At 35.9% G+C, this 18,471-nt stretch overlaps 1 protein-coding gene across 1 annotated transcript in view; it reads right to left on the bottom strand.

Moving 5' to 3' along the window:
• Positions 1-3,644, bottom strand: part of LOC139717339 (uncharacterized) — a 66,910-nt gene extending 63,266 nt beyond the window's left edge. The window contains exon 1 of the mRNA XM_071628848.1: positions 3,518-3,644. Coding sequence (XP_071484949.1) covers positions 3,518-3,644 — 127 coding nt within the window. The remainder of the gene's footprint in view (positions 1-3,517) is intronic.
• Between the last annotated feature and the right edge of the window lie 14,827 nt (positions 3,645-18,471).

Below are 18,471 nucleotides of genomic sequence, written 5' to 3'. Positions count from 1 at the left end.
TTTGTGAAATTCACTTATATTTTCTTTATATCGTTGTATGCATGTGACATCATACACTGTCGTAGTCATCTCATCCAGCAGTGATTGATTGCATAGATACTTAAAAAAACCCATACTGTAACTTTTGAATGGATTGTCCAATTCCCCAAACTTTCAATGATGTGTTCTACTAATGTTGTTGCATTCACTCAATCCACGTGTATATGAAGGTGGACTTGTCCTTTAAGAAACCATTTTCTTTTCCCTGAAATTCCAGTACTTAAAGCAAAATTCTAAGATAAAACATAATAACAAAACAAGGTAAACACGTCATCAAAATTATATTGAGATAGAACTACAAATCTTGTTTTTGGATCTTTCCCTTTCCAGTCCTGGGGACTTGTTCCTCTGTTCACTTTAGTTGTCAGATAACTTCAATAATCTTAAAAAAAATACAATGTCATTTATAAACAGTTGGTTCAACTTGGAAAATGTAATAATTATTGTCATATTTAAAAAAAAAATCACATAATTTTGTTTATTATTACCACATTGTACATGGAAAAACAACAACTAAGAATTCAAGAACAAGTTGTGCACCAGCTATAGGCATGTGGCCTTTTTGTGGAGTTTGATTATTTCATGATTTTTTTTTAAGATTGTGGACTAGGGCATGCATGAACTGCCACATGTATCACTTTGGTATCAAGGGAATTCTGGTGAGCTAGGTATACAAAAGTCACTTCTATTGTGATGATTTTGTAGATATTAAATGTATTTGAAAATGTTAATAGATAGTGAAAAGGAACTGAAGTCTTGCCTTTCACTGTCACATAACAATACGGTGTTAACAAACAATGTCACCTCCGAAACACAAGAAAAAGCAACCTACATGGAAAGCTGTGATTGGTAAATCTTCACAACTAAATTGCTTAAATTGGAAATCAAGCTTCTAAGATGAAAGCATCTATATGTTTACTTAACTAAAGCAGGAGAATTGATCTTGATTACAATATTATATATACAACAGATGGGTGTATTTTGTGCATTCCCTTTGTTAAAAAAGTGAAAAAATGTAAATTTGCCCTAAAACGTACAGTATAGTAATAAAAATAGGAGTGAGAGTGTGTTAGTTGATTTCTCCACTTGGAGACTTATGTTACTAAAATAAATGAAACCATTGGTGTACATGATATGGTTTCTCTTCAATAGAAATGAGCAAAAACTCTTGTTAACAGTGTTTTGTCACCTCCGAAACAGTAATTCTTAGTTTTTATTAGATTTTTTATCAATCTCTAGAAAATTCTCACACCCTGTTGCCATATTACTATTTTCATCCAAAAGAGATTCCTGTCAATTGGACAGAATCAAACAAAATTGCTTTGTCTTTGAGAAATTATCAAATATAATACACTTGTTGTTTCGGAGGTGACGATTGTTTCGGAGGTGACAAGTGTTAACGGAAAATTGTAAATTGCTCCGAAATGAAAACAACAGGCTATATTTCTACTACCTTCCTTCAGAGATAATGTGAGGGGATATGTTACATTTTTGTAAATGTAATGTATAACTGATGTCAAGAATAAAACAATCAAATACATAAATCTGTTGTCTCGGAGGTGACAGAAAAGTTAACGGAAAAGTTGCATAAATTTATAAACACTCACCCAAAAATGATAAGCTATTTGAATCAAATAATCTTTGGATCGAAGTTAAGTCAGATTGATTACTATTCTGTTTTGATGGAAATTAGCAAAGTTGAATTTTATAATTGTGAGCAAGAGCTAACTCAAAAGAGGGGTTAATTGTTAATGGAAAATGTCACCTCCGAAACATAAAGTTTGGACAATTTCAGTCTTTAAAGAAGACAAAGCAGAACCTGGTAAACATAATAGTTCTTAATGTTGGATACCTGTCTATCACCACAACAACAAAAATAATGAAAAGGAATGAACAATTTAATATGCTAGGTCTGACAAAAAAACCATGTCAGAGTGCATACACCAAAAGTGTTGGATTTCAAGCATGTAAGTGCATGCCACATCTGAAAGAAAAAGAGACGAAAGTTCATTAAGGTACCCAAGGTAGACACTGGGGGTGGTAAGTTTATGAGAAAAAATAATGCATATCTGTCAGTGTATAAGAAGGTTATACATCAATTAGTGCCAAAACCGTGTTTTACACCACTGATTGTAAAAATGGCCAAATGTGACAATCCAAAAAAAAAAAAAAAAAATCACTATTTTATCATAACTTGCTGTTCATGTTAAAATTACATCAAAATGCTTGCTTTCTGTGGAGAGCTCAGAGTAGTGGTCACAAATACTTTTAACACCGTGAGAAAAGTTTTAGAGTAAGATATGATCTCCAACAATTTTACAGTTTTTTTTATTTTATTTTTCCATGAATTCAAACAGAAGCAAGAAGTACATTAATTATTGTTTTTTTTTTTCAAATGTCAAAAGTCAAATATAACAAGGTATTTCCATTGTATGACAATTTAGCTTCACACTTTCTCATTTCATGACTTGAGAAGTAAAGCAATCATAATAAAACAGTAACACAAACTGAATCATGCCTACACAACATGCTGAATTGTAAAACAGTTGACCTAGAATTTCATACTTCTGATGATCTGGGATACTGTACATACTTCCGAGATTGCGTGACCAAGTAAATAAGGTACCGGTATTTAGAGTTTGCATACAATGTACATTATTTTATTAGGTAGGCCTACTGCACAAACATACCAAAAAAAAAAGCAAACAAACCATATCTACATTTAATTTCAAATTAATACTGTGAAGAGCTTTTTTTTAACTTTATTACTGTTGGTCAACACAACACACTTCCTGCAACATCTTAAACTTTCACTGACACATGTATATTAGGAATTTAATATCATTTTTCATATATTATTTCTAAATCTATGTTACAAGACAAAATGAGCAAAGGCTACATCATCGTGATGTACTGTAATTATGTACAATGTATGTATCGATCTAGTACTTTTGTAAGTTTTTTATCTTGACCAGATGTGTATAATTCATAAATCTTCGTGCCCAGCATGCGCTCATTGATTTACGAGATGCTATGACAATTTATTTTTTTCTCAAAGATGTATTTTTTTTTCTGCACCTCTACATGTGAGGCAAGTTTACACTGATGACAAAGACCCGTGTTACACGTTATGCAATAATTTACCACACAGGTATGGATGTAATGAAGAGAGAAAACATTTTGATTTTTTTCTTCTTCTGCTTTCCAATAACAATTAAATGCAAATAGGAATTCCTCTTAAATACTATCATCTGTGCCTTCAATAAGATTCAAATGAATTTTCAAGTACATAGACACCAATGTTTATTAAAAAGAACAAAAATGGGACTTTTTTGTCTACTAAGTTTAAAATCCTGAAATTGAATATCTTGGTCAAAGTGTGCATGGTAAAATTCATAGCCAAGTATTTGACCTTTGGGACATTGACCTCACGTGTTGAGGTTGTGACTGACTGCTATGCCAAAGAGGGAACACTCACATGAATCCTTGGCTGCCTGGATTGCTGCTCTCTTGACAGCATTCTTCCCAGCCAGTTGAAAAGCTGCCACGGCCTTGACTTTCTTTGATGCTTCCCCACCCTGATTCTTGGACACCTTGGTTCCCATGGCGATTGTCCTTTCTGCTAAAAAAAATTATTGCAAAGTGAACAAAGCTGAACATCAATGTACGAGCTGTTATTTTTGTGAGGTTTTAATCTTTGCCATTTTGCGAATTACAGTAGGACCACAAATTTAACAACATGCAAAAATATTGCCGTGGCTTCAGCCTTTAGGGCAAAAGCGCATTTTGAATACCCTCGGTGTAACTTCGCAAAAACATTTTGGCAAAAATGTCTTGGACCGCCTCCCCATTTGCGAAAATAACAGCTTATTTGAATTAACAGTAATTTTGAATGAGAGTATTTGAGGTTGAAGACAAATCAAGGAGACGTTTCTATGTACATGTGTAAGATATCGGAGCGCAGTACTCATTCACATCCATCTTGCATTAATAAAGGGAGCAAAATGTGTAACACATTTTGCAAATTACTCTCTGTGGGTTTTGGCATACAATGTAGATGTCTGGTATGAAGAGAAACTCCTACTTGCTACTAGCTAAAGTTTGTTCCTGAAGTGAAGTGGTAAATTAAACTAACACTTGTTAACAGAATCCTACAACTACCAGTATAACGTAAATTTACATAACAAGAACATGTTCATTAACCATTTGGCATTTTTTATACTGATAGAAAGTCAATTTGCGAACTAGAAAAATATTTTCCAAAGACTTCCAGGCCAGGTCTATAGATGTAGGGTTCTTCATCTTCTTCTTCTTCTTCTTCTGATTATGTCTGCCTCCTTCAATAGACTGAAGATTCTTGCAGACTGGTGCTATTTACATTATAATACAATTTACAGATATTTACAAGCACATAGGAAATATGGCGAAAATAACTAGCCACTGTGATCAACCGTTAGACGGTTTCGAAATGATCCCACATATGGTGCTGAAACAATTTCTGACAACAGGGAATTCCAGTTCCTTACAGTTCTTGGGAAGAACGAATGGCGATGCGATTCAGCTCTCGAATATACGATGGTACCTGATAGGAGTGTGGTTGCGAGGCTCTCGTCAACTGAGTAGCCTGTTTGATAATATAGTCCTGTGCTGAAAGAGGTGTAAGATTATTGTGAATTTTGTACATCATAATTAGCCTGTCATTTTCTCTGCGCTGTTCCAGAGTGGTCCAATTAAGTTCTTGTAGCATTTTGGTGACACTCGAGGTGTTATGATAGCGATTTAAAGTGAATCGCGCAGCTCTTCTCTAGACCATTTCCACTTGGTGGATTAGGTTCTTGGTACTGTAGATGGAACCCAAACTGTGGAAGCATACTCAACAATTCAATTGGTCGAACCAAGGTTTTGTAAGCTGTGGCTTTAACATCAGAAGATTTGTATGCGAAGATTGCATCTTAGAAATGCAAGCACGTTATTGGTTTTATTGACAGTATTGTTGATGTGTTGGGTCCACTTCAAATCAGAAGTGATGGTTACACCCAAGTATGGTAGGTGTTCAACCCACCGACCGAGTCCATAACGACCGACCGCGCATTATAATGGCATTGCGCGTACAGAAAGAAAATGTACGCATGGGACTACGCGCAACGGTGTTCGATTCTTCACTGGGCTACGCTACCGAGTAAAATGTGGCGAAAACAACTAAGTATTCCCTCTAAATTACCGAAATTTAGCAAAATCGAATAAGGTTTATCGTGTCACTACATATAACTAGGCCTACCTTTGTTGACTCGTTGTTAGATGTAGAGTATCCTTCCGTAATAAATTTGACCGCAAAATTGTCACCGCCGCTTGTACGATCGTGCACACACGTTACACATACACATGACATAAACATTTTGTCGCCCGCTACGACCGTACGAGTTGATGCAGAAACGAGAAATGAATGTGAAAAAACAAACCGACTCATCTAATTTATTTCAATTACGATGAAAAGTTTCCTGATGAAAATGAAGTCAAATTCATCAAACAGTCCTTCAAAAGTAATATCGAAGGATTCAAAATACATTCAAATATTATTGGGGAAAAAAATGACGGCTAGAATAAAAAAACGGCCGGTCGAAAAAACGCATTTAAGTGCCCTTTATACGTATTGTCAGGGTGGTCGGTTGAACTGAGCAGGGCAACTGAGTGCGGAAAAAATGACACCCCACGCGTTCGAAGCCACCATCTAAAGCCCGCCGCACACTACACGATTTTGCCCCGATTCACCGGTCTTAAGACCTTAAGACTAGAAGTGTGACGTCATAGTCTTGCCATTTTCTAGTCGTACGACTGGGTCTTAGCGCCAGTCGTAGAGATTTGACATGTTGAATTTCTACGACTGGTCGTAGGCTTTCAGCCATTCACAATGCAGTAAAATGCAAGCGCACGCGGTGCGCACTGCGCGCGCTTTACAGTCGGGTCGTATAGTGTGCGGTGTCCGGTCGTACGACTGGTCTTAAAAGACCCAGCTTGGCTTAAGACTTTAAGACCAGTCTGATCGTGTAGTGTGCGGTGGCCTTAAGAGCGCGTACCTCAGATCGCATTTTCAGTGCGCGCTTGTGAATCCGGAGTATTTTCTCCACACGTGAGTAAAATTTCAGGCAAATTGTGAGATTTTTCACGTTTCTATTGATAGAAAAACGTTAGGTGTCCGGTATTATGAACACCCAACCATACTTCACGGATTCAACAGATTCAAGAGGGGCCTTATTTAGATGATACGCATGTTGCACCTTTCTTCTTTTCCTGGATATTGTCAAAACCTTAATGCAATTGCAATACAAAATCGTGCCAGCATTTCACTACCAAACAAAATATCATGTGTACCATCATCATTTGCCTGTGATTACAGCAGACGAGCCAATAAGACCATGACCACAAACAGAGTCTCGTCTACACCACTGTATTCGGTCAAGTGATTTGCCAGCCCGCAGCTAGGAAGAAGGCGGAAGGCTGCGCTGCGGGTTCAATGTCGCCTCGACCAGTCAAACGTGGTTACTGTGTACGTTATTGGCCTGCCTATGAACAGAATTCTGGTAGGCACTTGAGTCAAGGTTGATGCGACTGTGCCCTTTTTGCAATAAATGAATAAAACTTTGACGGAAACAGGAGTTCAAAACATACACAGCTTACCAATCTGAGCCTAGCTTCACAATGAAGGACACATTGTCAACCTTCCCTTGCCCTAAAACAGAAAATTCATAGTGTCGATTCCGCGTCTTCGTCACTTTCGCCAGATAATCCAGGGTTTCACTCGTTAACAGTTAGACTCCGTGTAAGTGTCCCATCCACTTAGAATTTATCGTTAAAATTCATAATTATCTAGACTTATTCACTTACCACTTAAATGTGCTTTTGTTTTATTGGGTACGATTTTATTTCCCTAATAATGCTCACCAAAACCGTATTTCTTTTTAATTTGCATTGTGATCATAACGTTGATTTTTTTTTTATCATTATTTTCATTTGCATCGCACTCAGAGCGTTGATTCGAGACTATCTTTCACTCGTTACCATAGAGCGAAACGCCATGGTCATTATGGACGGAGGTGTGTGTGCCTGTTTGAATGCGTTGCACACACTCACGCAGAATAATGGATAGGGAATGGGAAAGTGTCGTGCTCGACCCGATGTGCTCTTTGTGCAGGAAAAAAATAAATAAATGAAAAAGAATTAAAAAGAATATCAAATTATGAACAACAACAACAGCAGCAGCAACAACAACAATAAAAGACCTAAACCTGCTACCGTTCATCTTTTTTTGAGGGTAGAGTAGATGCCCCTATAAAAGCAAAATGATTATTGCCAACTGGCACTCATCCAACTTGTTTTATTTTGGTATGCTTCTTTTTTCTTTTTTTTTTTTTGTTGCTTTCTTTCGTTTTGGGGAATGGGCACCCAGGCGATGCGAGATGGTTTTGCCTCTCTAGGATAAACCAATTAAAGAGTAGGCCCAATTATAGAAGCGCATGGAAAATCTATACACTTCCACTTAAAATGTGTGTGATTTGCCAAAAATGTAGCGATCATCAAAGGGGCCTAAATAGAGGACTAAAAAGAAACAAAACAAAAACACTCACATACACACACTCCACACAAAAAAATAAAATGCTAACAGATGAATCAATCAAAAAATTACCACAAACTGGACGTACAACGTATTTTCGCTCCCTTGTTCTCCCCCTATAGTCCTATCCTTTTTTTTTCTTTTTTTATGTATTCGATCAATCTTTGATGCTTTACAATTGGGCCTATTAATTCTTATTGTTCTTAATTTCTGCTCTTGGGTTTTGCAAACAAGAAATCACATAGGCCTACAAGCTCCCGGCCGCCCTTTCACGGCTCTACTCGCCCTCCCTCCCGAGTCTCATGATTTCTCTCTATCTCCTATTCATGTCTTACAAAAACACCACTTCAACGCAAATGGACATTTAAAAGGCCTGCATAAAACATTAAGTGCAAATTGCGTCTGTGTGCGTTGCGTGCGTGTGTGACACAACAGTAACCGTGAGGAGTGCACAGCCATAAATAATAGCAATATTTCCTTTGTATGCACTTGGTGAAAAGATGGTGCCTATTAGGCTAGAATAGGTATTAGGCTCTACATAAAGGAGCAAGAATAAAATCTCGATTACGCTGCTAAGCAAACAATGCATTCACTCGTTCCAGTTTCAATTTGACTTTAAAACCTCTCTTGAAAATCGAGACTCGTTCCTTCTCGAGACTCAGTAGAACATGCAAACAAGTGTATCGATTTTTAAATACTATAGGTCTATTTTCTCACGAATCATGAATGCTCACAGGTGCAACGAAATGTTAATCAGGGATTAGGACCTATATCATTGATGAAAATGTATTGAGTAAGGTGTTGTCAATACAATGGTAAAGTACCTTGAGGACTATTCACCATCAAAGAATTATTACTCGTATTATACGCAGTGTTTAGTATTGATTATTGGGCAGCACCAACATTATTGTAAATAATGCACCACAGAGGGCGTCATCTGACTTTTGGCCACAATTTGGTTGGATTGTTCAGATTGGGCCGCAGCTAGCTGCGACGAATTTGTCCTTCGTTCATTTATGTATTTGATGCACAGGCCAATTTACAATAGATTGTGGGTAGGGCCTAATAGCATTCTATGAACGATAAATTTCAAGCTAGAATCATCTGGATTTGTTGAGCAAATATAACATAAAAATCAATATCCATCAGGCGGGAAAATTAAGCTGATTTCTTGTTAATCATGACCACTGAAATTTAATCATAGATTCAAGCATCAAAATTATGTCCTTACGAAGTAGAATATTAACGATTTCTATTTAAAAATGACGTCTAAATGGATTCCCTTAGTCCAGACAAAAAAAATGCTCCTTCACTACATTCGTGTAAAAAAAAGATTGAAATCATTCCTCCTTAAGTCTCGATGATGTAACAGAAAGAAACTAAGTTTGTTTGTTTATTTATATTAAGCATTATTAATCTTTCCACATCACATCACGGCATTACATCACGGCATTCCACATCACATCTCATGCTTATTTTAATTTGTAAATTTTATATACGTGCCTTCACAGAACAGACGTTCCGCTATCAGCAATTCCATTATGTCACTTTCTCGGTCGCTTTCAACGCTCTATACACTTCTAATATGGCTAATAGTCTCTGTGGGTTTGAACTTCAATGTATCGATTGATCTAGGCTTTTTATTTTTAGTTGTCTCGTCTCTTTACTTCTATTTCTGTTTCCTCTCCCCCCCCCCCCCTTTCCCCTTCTTTTCTCATTTCCCGCACACTTGTAGTTGAGTTATTCACCTATTTTTTTTCCCCCTGTGAAGTGCTTACATAGTACAAGCACAGTCTTTTGAGTGGGTACCTCCACTTTTTTTTTTTTCGCAGAACGTATAAATATGTTTGTATGAAAAATGCCTCACTTTGTAATGACTATAACATACTGACAAATGTTATTCTTTGCTATCTAGGCCTATCATTCCTTCAAACACATGTCGAATTTATACTTTTTTGTACATTCTGTTGAAAGAAGTGAAAATAAAACCTTTGAATTGAAATTGAATTGAACATGCATGCACATTTCGAGCATGCAAAAGCATATCAATCTTAATTTACATTCAAATTTCGTGTACTCGTTTTCATTTCCTCATTCTTTACTCTCTTTTTTTTTTGTCATATTCCTTTCCTCTTTCATACCATTCCCTTATTTTTCTCTTTTTCTTCAATCTGTTTTCTATGTTTGTTTTCTTTATTTTCATTTAATTCTCTGGTGCATGAGTTCTATAAAATGTTTTTCGTACACTGTTTGCGACATTTCATTTGTGTGTGTGTGTGTGTGTGTGTATCTTCATCATCGTCGCCATTACTTTTTGCAGCTTGAGGTCAGGTTGTCCGTCATACATTACTTGATTTATCACTCACAATAATTCCTTCAAACTTTACGCCAAAGTGATGCAGCAAAAGATTGGCATTTGTAGAAGGATTGTTATTGACACGTTACTTTTTGATCAAGTTTAAGGGAAGAGACATAAGAGTGACAAGGTCGCAACGAGTGCTTTATATTTGATGTTTCAAAACAACCAACAAACAAAGCCTCCAATTTGAAAGTAATAAATTCAACTCATCTGTCTGAACATGCCCCCGTGCCCCATTCACAACTCTTTACTTGTTTGATTTTAACTCAATATAGCTGATATCAAATATTTAATCTGAATAAACATGCTATCTGTTACATGATTTAATATCTTAATAAATCATATCAACGCAGACTAAAATAAAATCATTAAAAAAGTAAATTGCAGGAATAAATGAGATGTATCAATGACTTAATTTCTATCTCTGCTTAATGTCTTTAAAAGACACAACAAACAGCTTACAAATAGTAGAAGCATGAATGACAAAACTATTGTGTAGCTATTTTACAACAAAACTTATTCCCGATGATGATTAAGTGATAGCTTCTCCCTTAGCTTATAGCATCTGTATACTCTAGCTCCATGTGCATCTGAAAGTGAAATAATTTTTTTGGGGGGGGAAATCAATCGAAACGTATCTCGTGACGTAATAAGGTTAGGCCTATTTAGAAACACACACACACACGCACATAACAGGTATGTTCAATATGTGCTGCTGCGGGAATCAGTGTTAGCATATCGTAAAGAGTTTCGAAACACAATAATTTGAATCACTTTAATTTGAATAACCTTCACAGGATTACGTCCAAAGTTGCTTACTGTGAGAGTTGATAATGCACTTATAACAATATCATTGTAAGGGATTAGACGCCTCACAGTTGCGTTCATCTCATACATAGGCCAAATGATGTCATTATATTTCTTGCCATACACACTCTTTTTAGACAGCACGCAGTCCAGCTGCATTAAGACAGGACTCAATTATACTTTATATTCACAAGGAAGAATGCAGAAATGCTCCTTTATATCCCATATATCTGAGCGAGTCCAACAACCATAAGAATTAAAATGTATCACTACAACACAACAATCTGTGATTCCGGTAGGGTTCATTACCAATCATCAAAATTAAATGGTTACCCCGAACTCTTCAATCAGCATACAAATTCAGACCAGAATGTAGCCTTCAATACTTCTCTAAACATGCCTTTACGTGTCAAAATGTAAGTTAAAATAAGTTCACTGCTCGGAAATGAAACAAAGTGCTGACATTGCTGATTCACTTAACCACAACGGTTTAGACATAGATTTCAAGTATAAAAGGCAGGATAGTAGGCCCTATACATTGCACATCGATGTATAGTGTAGGTGAAATGCATGCAAACTTTGCACAGGTGAAAAAGCTTTTCCCGTCCTATGTACTCTGCACACACAGGAATAACATAGCGCGTTCATGGCTCAATGGGGGGGAATCTGCCCTACACACCTTTGTTGCATTACAAAAGAATCGAAATGTTTTGTATGATTTTTCCCCCGAAATATCTCAATGTTCATTGTATGGGGTGTAGTCTGCCGTGAAACTACAATGTCAAGCGCGAATGTGCACCTCACACAGACAGGGACTTTGTCAAATAGGTAAAGCCTCGCAAACGAATGGGTCGCAGAGCGAAGCATTTTCTACCTCTTGTTCTCTTCTACCAAAGAATCTCGTCTGTCTGTAACACTGCATGCGATGGGTGTGCTCGACTATTGCCCTTTTTGGAGAATTCTAATCCCTGTGATCGTTTGAGAGACTTGGCGGACATCACGATCAAAACGTATACTTACTGTGTTTTATGGTGCAATTATGACACAAAGGAGCTGTCTAAGTTTTGGACAACCTGAAATGGATGGAAGATACCGCTTCATTCTGCTAATTACACTGACTACTTCTGTACGTTGTGGCCCCGCCGCAGAAGGTTTGTGTAACTTTATGTTTATCAGCCTGCACTCTTAATATCAACTGAGCGTTAGGGGCGAAGTGAAATAAGACGGATCCCTTACTTTGGAGGCACATTACAGAGTTATTTGGATATTGTTCTTTATTGCAGCTTGTAATGGCCACATATATAATCTATGTTGACATAATCGTCAAAATGCTTAATTATAGTCGTTATGAATAAGATATAATATTTTGTCTTATCATGGGTCTTGTTATGCTTTATAGGCCTCGAGTATCCGATAGGTCATTTAGGAGGGTAGCAAAATGGACGACTTAGGTACAGTTTGCCACGGGCACTTCAAAAACGAAATTGTCTTTTTTTTAAATGATAACATTTCGATCGCACTGGCAAACCGCTATTTAGCATATGATTTTGAAGCTCAGTTTGAGCTGACTGAGAACACATAAACACAACCAAATTCCATGAACCATGAACATTACGCCAATACGTTGATGACCATTTCAAGCAAAATGTTAAAGCAATCATGAAATACAAATAAACTGAATTTGGCATGTTTAATATACGATAACCTAATTCTTAACTTTTCTCTTTTCACTCTATTATGTGGAAGTATTATGTACCGTATATGCACTAAATGACAGTTACTGAAATAAATATGATAAGATTTTAGCGAGGACTAGTTTAATTTTCGTTAAAGTGCAGAGAAATGACATGCACTAAATATGTTCAACCATCATTGAAGAAATTCAGTAAATCACTTGATTATGTCATTCTGGTGAAGTCAAATATCACTTCATGTCAAGTTTTGTTTATTAGTTGTTATCATGATATCCCAATCCATTTATGAATACACATTATGTAATGATTATGTTTGTCTCTCAGAGGTCAAAAAAGGGAATCATCAGTACGAATTACATGGTCAAATCATATAATGTTGATATAATGTGGGGTGCGTAGATGCAGATTTTATTCTAACTTCAGTTGCCTTTTATATTGCACTAATGTATTCTCTCTTCATTGTTCTGATTAATCCTTGAAATATCAATATATCCTATCTTAATAGTTAATTTGATGATTTGTTGATTTTTGAGCAAGGAATGCTGAAGGGAAATCAAACACAATCGAATAAAATGTCGTGTCTTTATCAAAAGACGGAGCATTGATGTAAATTGTAATATCAAATTTGATGAAAATTGAATTGAATTGTGTTGTAGAGTTTGATTTTATTCATAAGCTTTTACTCGCATAGTGTCCTTATACAACCAATACAACTGCTTCCGGGTACTTCAGGGATAGACCTACTTGTTGCATCAAGAAATCAATAACTCCTTTCCATAATACTTCCAGTGCATTATCTCCCACGGAGGTAATGAGTCTTCGAATCCCATTATGTATAGTGCTGCAAGTCCCTTACTTGACAGTTTTTGTGGCGTTTTCTTGGACTTGTCATGTACGTGAATTTCTCGCTTTTCTTGATCTATGTAGTGGCATGACATCCCCAGAGGCCGGGAAATAACAAAATAAAATTACAATCTCAGGGTGGTCCAAAACTTGAAATTTGAGCATGTTGCAAGCTCAGAATCTGAGAATATTGCAGAAATTGAATATGCGCGGAGCGTACACAATGAGTATACGTAATACGCAATATTTTGCTGCTTAACTCTCTTTGTGCTGCTTATACATTCAATGTTCTCTCTCATGTTTTGAACACAAATATCTAAGTACCAGGTAGTTTGATGTTTATGTTATGCACATGTTTTGCACATTTTTGAATACTTTTACTTTGAGCTTGTTGCAAATTCTTGAGGATGTTGCATAGCATGTTGCTGGCTTTTGAGGATGTTGCACAAGAATTTTAGCATGTTGCAGCGACATGCTAAAAACCCCTCGTGGACCACCCTGCAATCTACTTGACTATGCGAACAAGATAAGACCGCCCGCGATCGTTCTGGACTCTCAAGGGAGGACCATCTCAACCTACAGGGACATTAGCACACTATATTATAATTAAGACACGATACAACTGAAGTTTGCAATAGAGCCATTTTTTTTTCTCTTACCCCATAATGTGATCCTCAATGCCTACGTTATCTATAATCGAGTGACAGGTATATTTTGCTCAGTAATAGTCATATAAAGATTTAAGGAGTGTAAGCACCTGCCATACACTATAGGTGGTGGTTGAAACGGGTGAACGTCAAGTTTTCACCTTCCAGACAGAAAGGAAGAAAATTTGCCTTTCAAGGTGCTCAGTAGTCTGAAAGATGAACATTGGAAATTCAAAAGTGCTGTTCCAATGGGACTGCGAACTTTACACGCTATTTCATACAGAAAGCTGACAGATTGGACCAGGCCTATACCAACATGTATTGTCTTTGACTCGTCATAATGCTGCACAGCATAACCATGTATAACCAAATATATACATTTGATATGACATAATACCCGATATGACTTTAACAAGATACAGTGCAAAATTCGAGATGTCAGAATGTATAGCTAAAGAATGTATGAGGTCATAATAGGAGTCAGTGGGATTCCCACATTCAATTTTAGAGTAAACTATGCATGCGAAGAGTAGAGCCCATCCTGTGTTTCACTTTTAATAAACAAGATTAGAGAGTTTTATTGTGATAAAGATTGAAAAAAGACTATAAAATGAGGACGACTGAAGCCATTTGAACTGTGTCATTTAGCTTGTCTTCTCTCTTTAAAAAAAATCGAGTGAAAATATTCACTCTTAAAGGAGTGAATACAAAAATGAGTGAATTTAGAGTAAAATTGGAGTGAATTTTGAGTGAAAATTTTCATTTTCACTCATTTTGGAGTGACCTCAGGGATCACTCGAAGATTTAGGAGTGATCCCTGAGGTCACTCCTAAACGAGTGAAAAGGAACATTTTCACTCAAAATTCACTCCAATTTCACTCTAAATTCACTCTTTTTTGCATTCACTCCTTTAAGAGTGAATATTTTCACTCGATCTTTTTTTAAAGAGAGTTCACCAAATGTGTGCTTTATGATGCTGTGGAAGTCAGTATTAGGACCTGCCATGACAGGAAAGCCCAGGTCGTACTATGAAATTTAAGCATCAGAAATACATGTGAGTTTAATGTGTGCAAGTGATTATTGAAAAAAAAAAATGCGAGGGCGTTTTACATAAAGGAAGTGGCGCTTTTTTGTACCAGAACAATCCGAACAATAGTCTGCAACGCTATTGTAACTCATGTTTGCACTGAAACTGAGTTCCAATTGTGAAGAGTTCTGCGTGATGGGGAATTCCCGTGACCTTTGAGCCTGACTCCTTTCGTTTTAAATGCTGTATTTCGTTCGTAGGAAACAGTAAAATACCAGTGACTATAACGACTAACATAATGCTAAAACTATTATTTGGAAATATGTCACTAATGACAAGGTTATTTGGTCTTAATATAGGGAACTCTATCGAGCGTACTTATACAGCGTGTCCAACAAAAAAAAAAAATGCTGATGGCACTTTAAATGATTATGATTTCAAAATTACCAAATCATATTTTCTGAAGTTTATAATCGTAAACTAGAATCTATTTTGTACAACTGGCTTAAATTTTATGCCATATGTTCCATTGAACACAGAGGTATGTGCCTTCTTTCAGCACTAACCAGAAAACCCCTTAATCCAGGTTTTGTTACTACGTTGAATAATAGTCCAATTACGTGTGGGACGTTCTTTCTCCTCCTAAATTGTTAGGGTTCTTGAATGAGGCTTTGCCTCATGTGGTCCATGTCAATGTTTTCTTGTGTTCGAACTGTTACTCTTTTGCCCGATCTACCCTTGTTAAGCTTTTTGCTTGTATCCATTTCCCTGTATTTGAGCACATTTCTGAGTATTGTCGCCTTGCATGGTGCTCATTGATTGAATTCTGCTTTCATCTTGTGCCCTGTTCAGATTTTGATCAGATTTGCTAATGTTTCGCTGAACGCACAGGCGTAAATATGCAAGAATTTCATTCATCAGAGAGGTATGAATGAATAGGTCATCCCCATCTCCTGAACAAACGAAAACCCTTGCAGATTTAAGCCCGTGACTGACATGAATAGATATTGCACCACTTGAATAGATAACAAATCTTGTTAGCTGAATCTGACTACACATACGTACTGACTACAAAACTTGGATGGAGAGGCTTCCTGATGTGTAATGAAAAATGCTCATATCTTTGTGATTATTGGACCATATTTCATAAAATTTCATCCATTTGTAGAAATTGAATTGTTGTTTACGGGTGTAAAGAGATACACAATATAATATTGTAATTTTAATATCATACCTTATATCTAGAGTGCCATTAACATTTCTTTGTTTTTGGTGGGACACGCTGTATCAACAATCAAGCGCACCTGTGCGACATTTTTGGCTCATTATGTCAACAACATTCGTATGGTGGATACAATGAATTCTGATTGTTTTGTCGAAGTGGGAGAATGAACATGAGGGTAGAAGGCGGGGCAGTGAGTGGATTTTTTTCTTTTATTTGATGTATCCACCACGCAGTCCTTGTGGGATATAATGTGTATGCATATAAATACCATTCTCACATATTTATACATATGTGTACGTATATATACACACATATATATATATATATATATATATATATATATATATATATTCTATTAAATATGTAAGATATGTATATACACACACACACACACACACACATATATATATATATATATATATATATATATATATATATATATATAAATCAGACGTAAAAAAGAAGTAGAAATCAGTATTTCATACGAATTCTTGTGAGGTATTCAGTAGGAAATAAAAGTATGCATAATATGAAATCTCTCATTAGACTTTCATCTTTATCACCAGTTCAAGATGGGCCTCTGCATTACATTTTTTACATACTGTCGGAAAATCCCTTAAATTGAGACTGAAATATAAAAATACATTCATATTAAATCTGTCTCACGTCTATAGCTATCTAACTCTGGGTTTTATCAATTCAATAAAAAGTGATTCAACTACATCAGTAATGAAGTTCAGGTTTTCGCGGATGAAATAAACATATTTAAAGTTGTTCCAAACATAAACTCATACAAAATGCTAAATGCGAAGCAGAGTAAGGATGATCAATGCTTGACACTGAAATCAAACCACGTTTGTGTTCACTTGACGACGGAGTAAGGTTTCTTTTATTAGGACAAAACGAAATTTATCTAAAATTCTGTCAATGTAACGTATTCAAGTGGACTTATCACAAAGAAAAAAAAAACGTTCATTATTATTGCACGTAACAACTTTCATACAGTCTAGAAAACCCGCATAATGGGGTGCACACCATGTGAAGGATCGTTGGGCTTAAAAAGGGTCAAAATTCTTCTACAAATGTTTTTATGTTAGTATGCCTACATGGTACAATAATAATTATTGTTTATATAGGATAGGGAATTTTATTTGGCAGACCTGACTCTAATATATGATTAAGCTCTGTTAAAAAGGTTAAACGTAAAGGTAAGTTTAGAATTAGCCATGGGTTCAATAGAATATTATCATTTTTTCATATTCCCATTTTAAATCTCTTTCCGTATCTTATGTCATATATTTTCATCTCAAACATATATTTAGACAACATTTATGTCTTATGATGAAAATAAATAGTTGTATTTATATAAATATTTGATTAGATTTGTTTTTATTTGATTTATTGGTTTCTGTATCATAATTGTACATACACATTAATGTATAAACATAAACATTCTTCACTGTCTTTGCACAATGTACAGCAAAACGTACAACAAAACAAATTCAGTATTAAGAGTTCATAGAAGCGAATGAAAATCAGAATAGGAACAGAATACACTGGTGCCATCGGTAAACAAAATATATTGCAGTGACTTAGATAAGTTTGAAATATCGTTAACATACACTGGAAATAATAGCGGTCCCAATATAGCTCCTTGTGGGACTCCACATTGTATAGATAATACTTCAGAGTTAACAGGTTCATAGTACACATATGCAGCTTTCTATTCGACAAATAATCTTTAAACCATTTAAAGTGGAATGCCACGAGCACCATAGTACTGCAATTTACGTATGAGGATAGTGTGGTCAAGAGTGTAGAATGCCTTGCTTAGGCATGATATAGATATAAATACTATATAAATATTATATGAATATTATATAAATATTTATGTTTATTTCCGTTGAAGGTAAATTCTCCTCCGGCCAGAGGTGTGGAGGCAAAGTTACAATTAAACTACCTAGTCCTAGTAATTGACTCTTCAGAAAACGATGCAAGATTAGTTATCACAGGATTACTTCACCCTTTAATTTGCAGTTATTTGAAAAACTAAAAGATTTTGTCTGAAACTAATAGAAAAGCAGATGCATGAGTGCGTTTGGTACTCAGAAAAGAAGATAACACACGACACATACACAAGGGCATGCGTGTACGAATCATTAATCACTAAAGATGAATAAAAGAGAGAGAAAGGAAAAGAGAAAAAAGTGTATGACGGCTG

The sequence above is a fragment of the Diadema antillarum genome, unplaced genomic scaffold (genome assembly GCF_040938485.1).
Source record: "Diadema antillarum isolate AM-2024a unplaced genomic scaffold, OU_Dant_1.0 scf00000007, whole genome shotgun sequence".
NCBI classification, from domain to species: domain Eukaryota; kingdom Metazoa; phylum Echinodermata; class Echinoidea; order Diadematoida; family Diadematidae; genus Diadema; species Diadema antillarum.
This window is presented reverse-complemented; position numbering and strand designations above follow the sequence as displayed.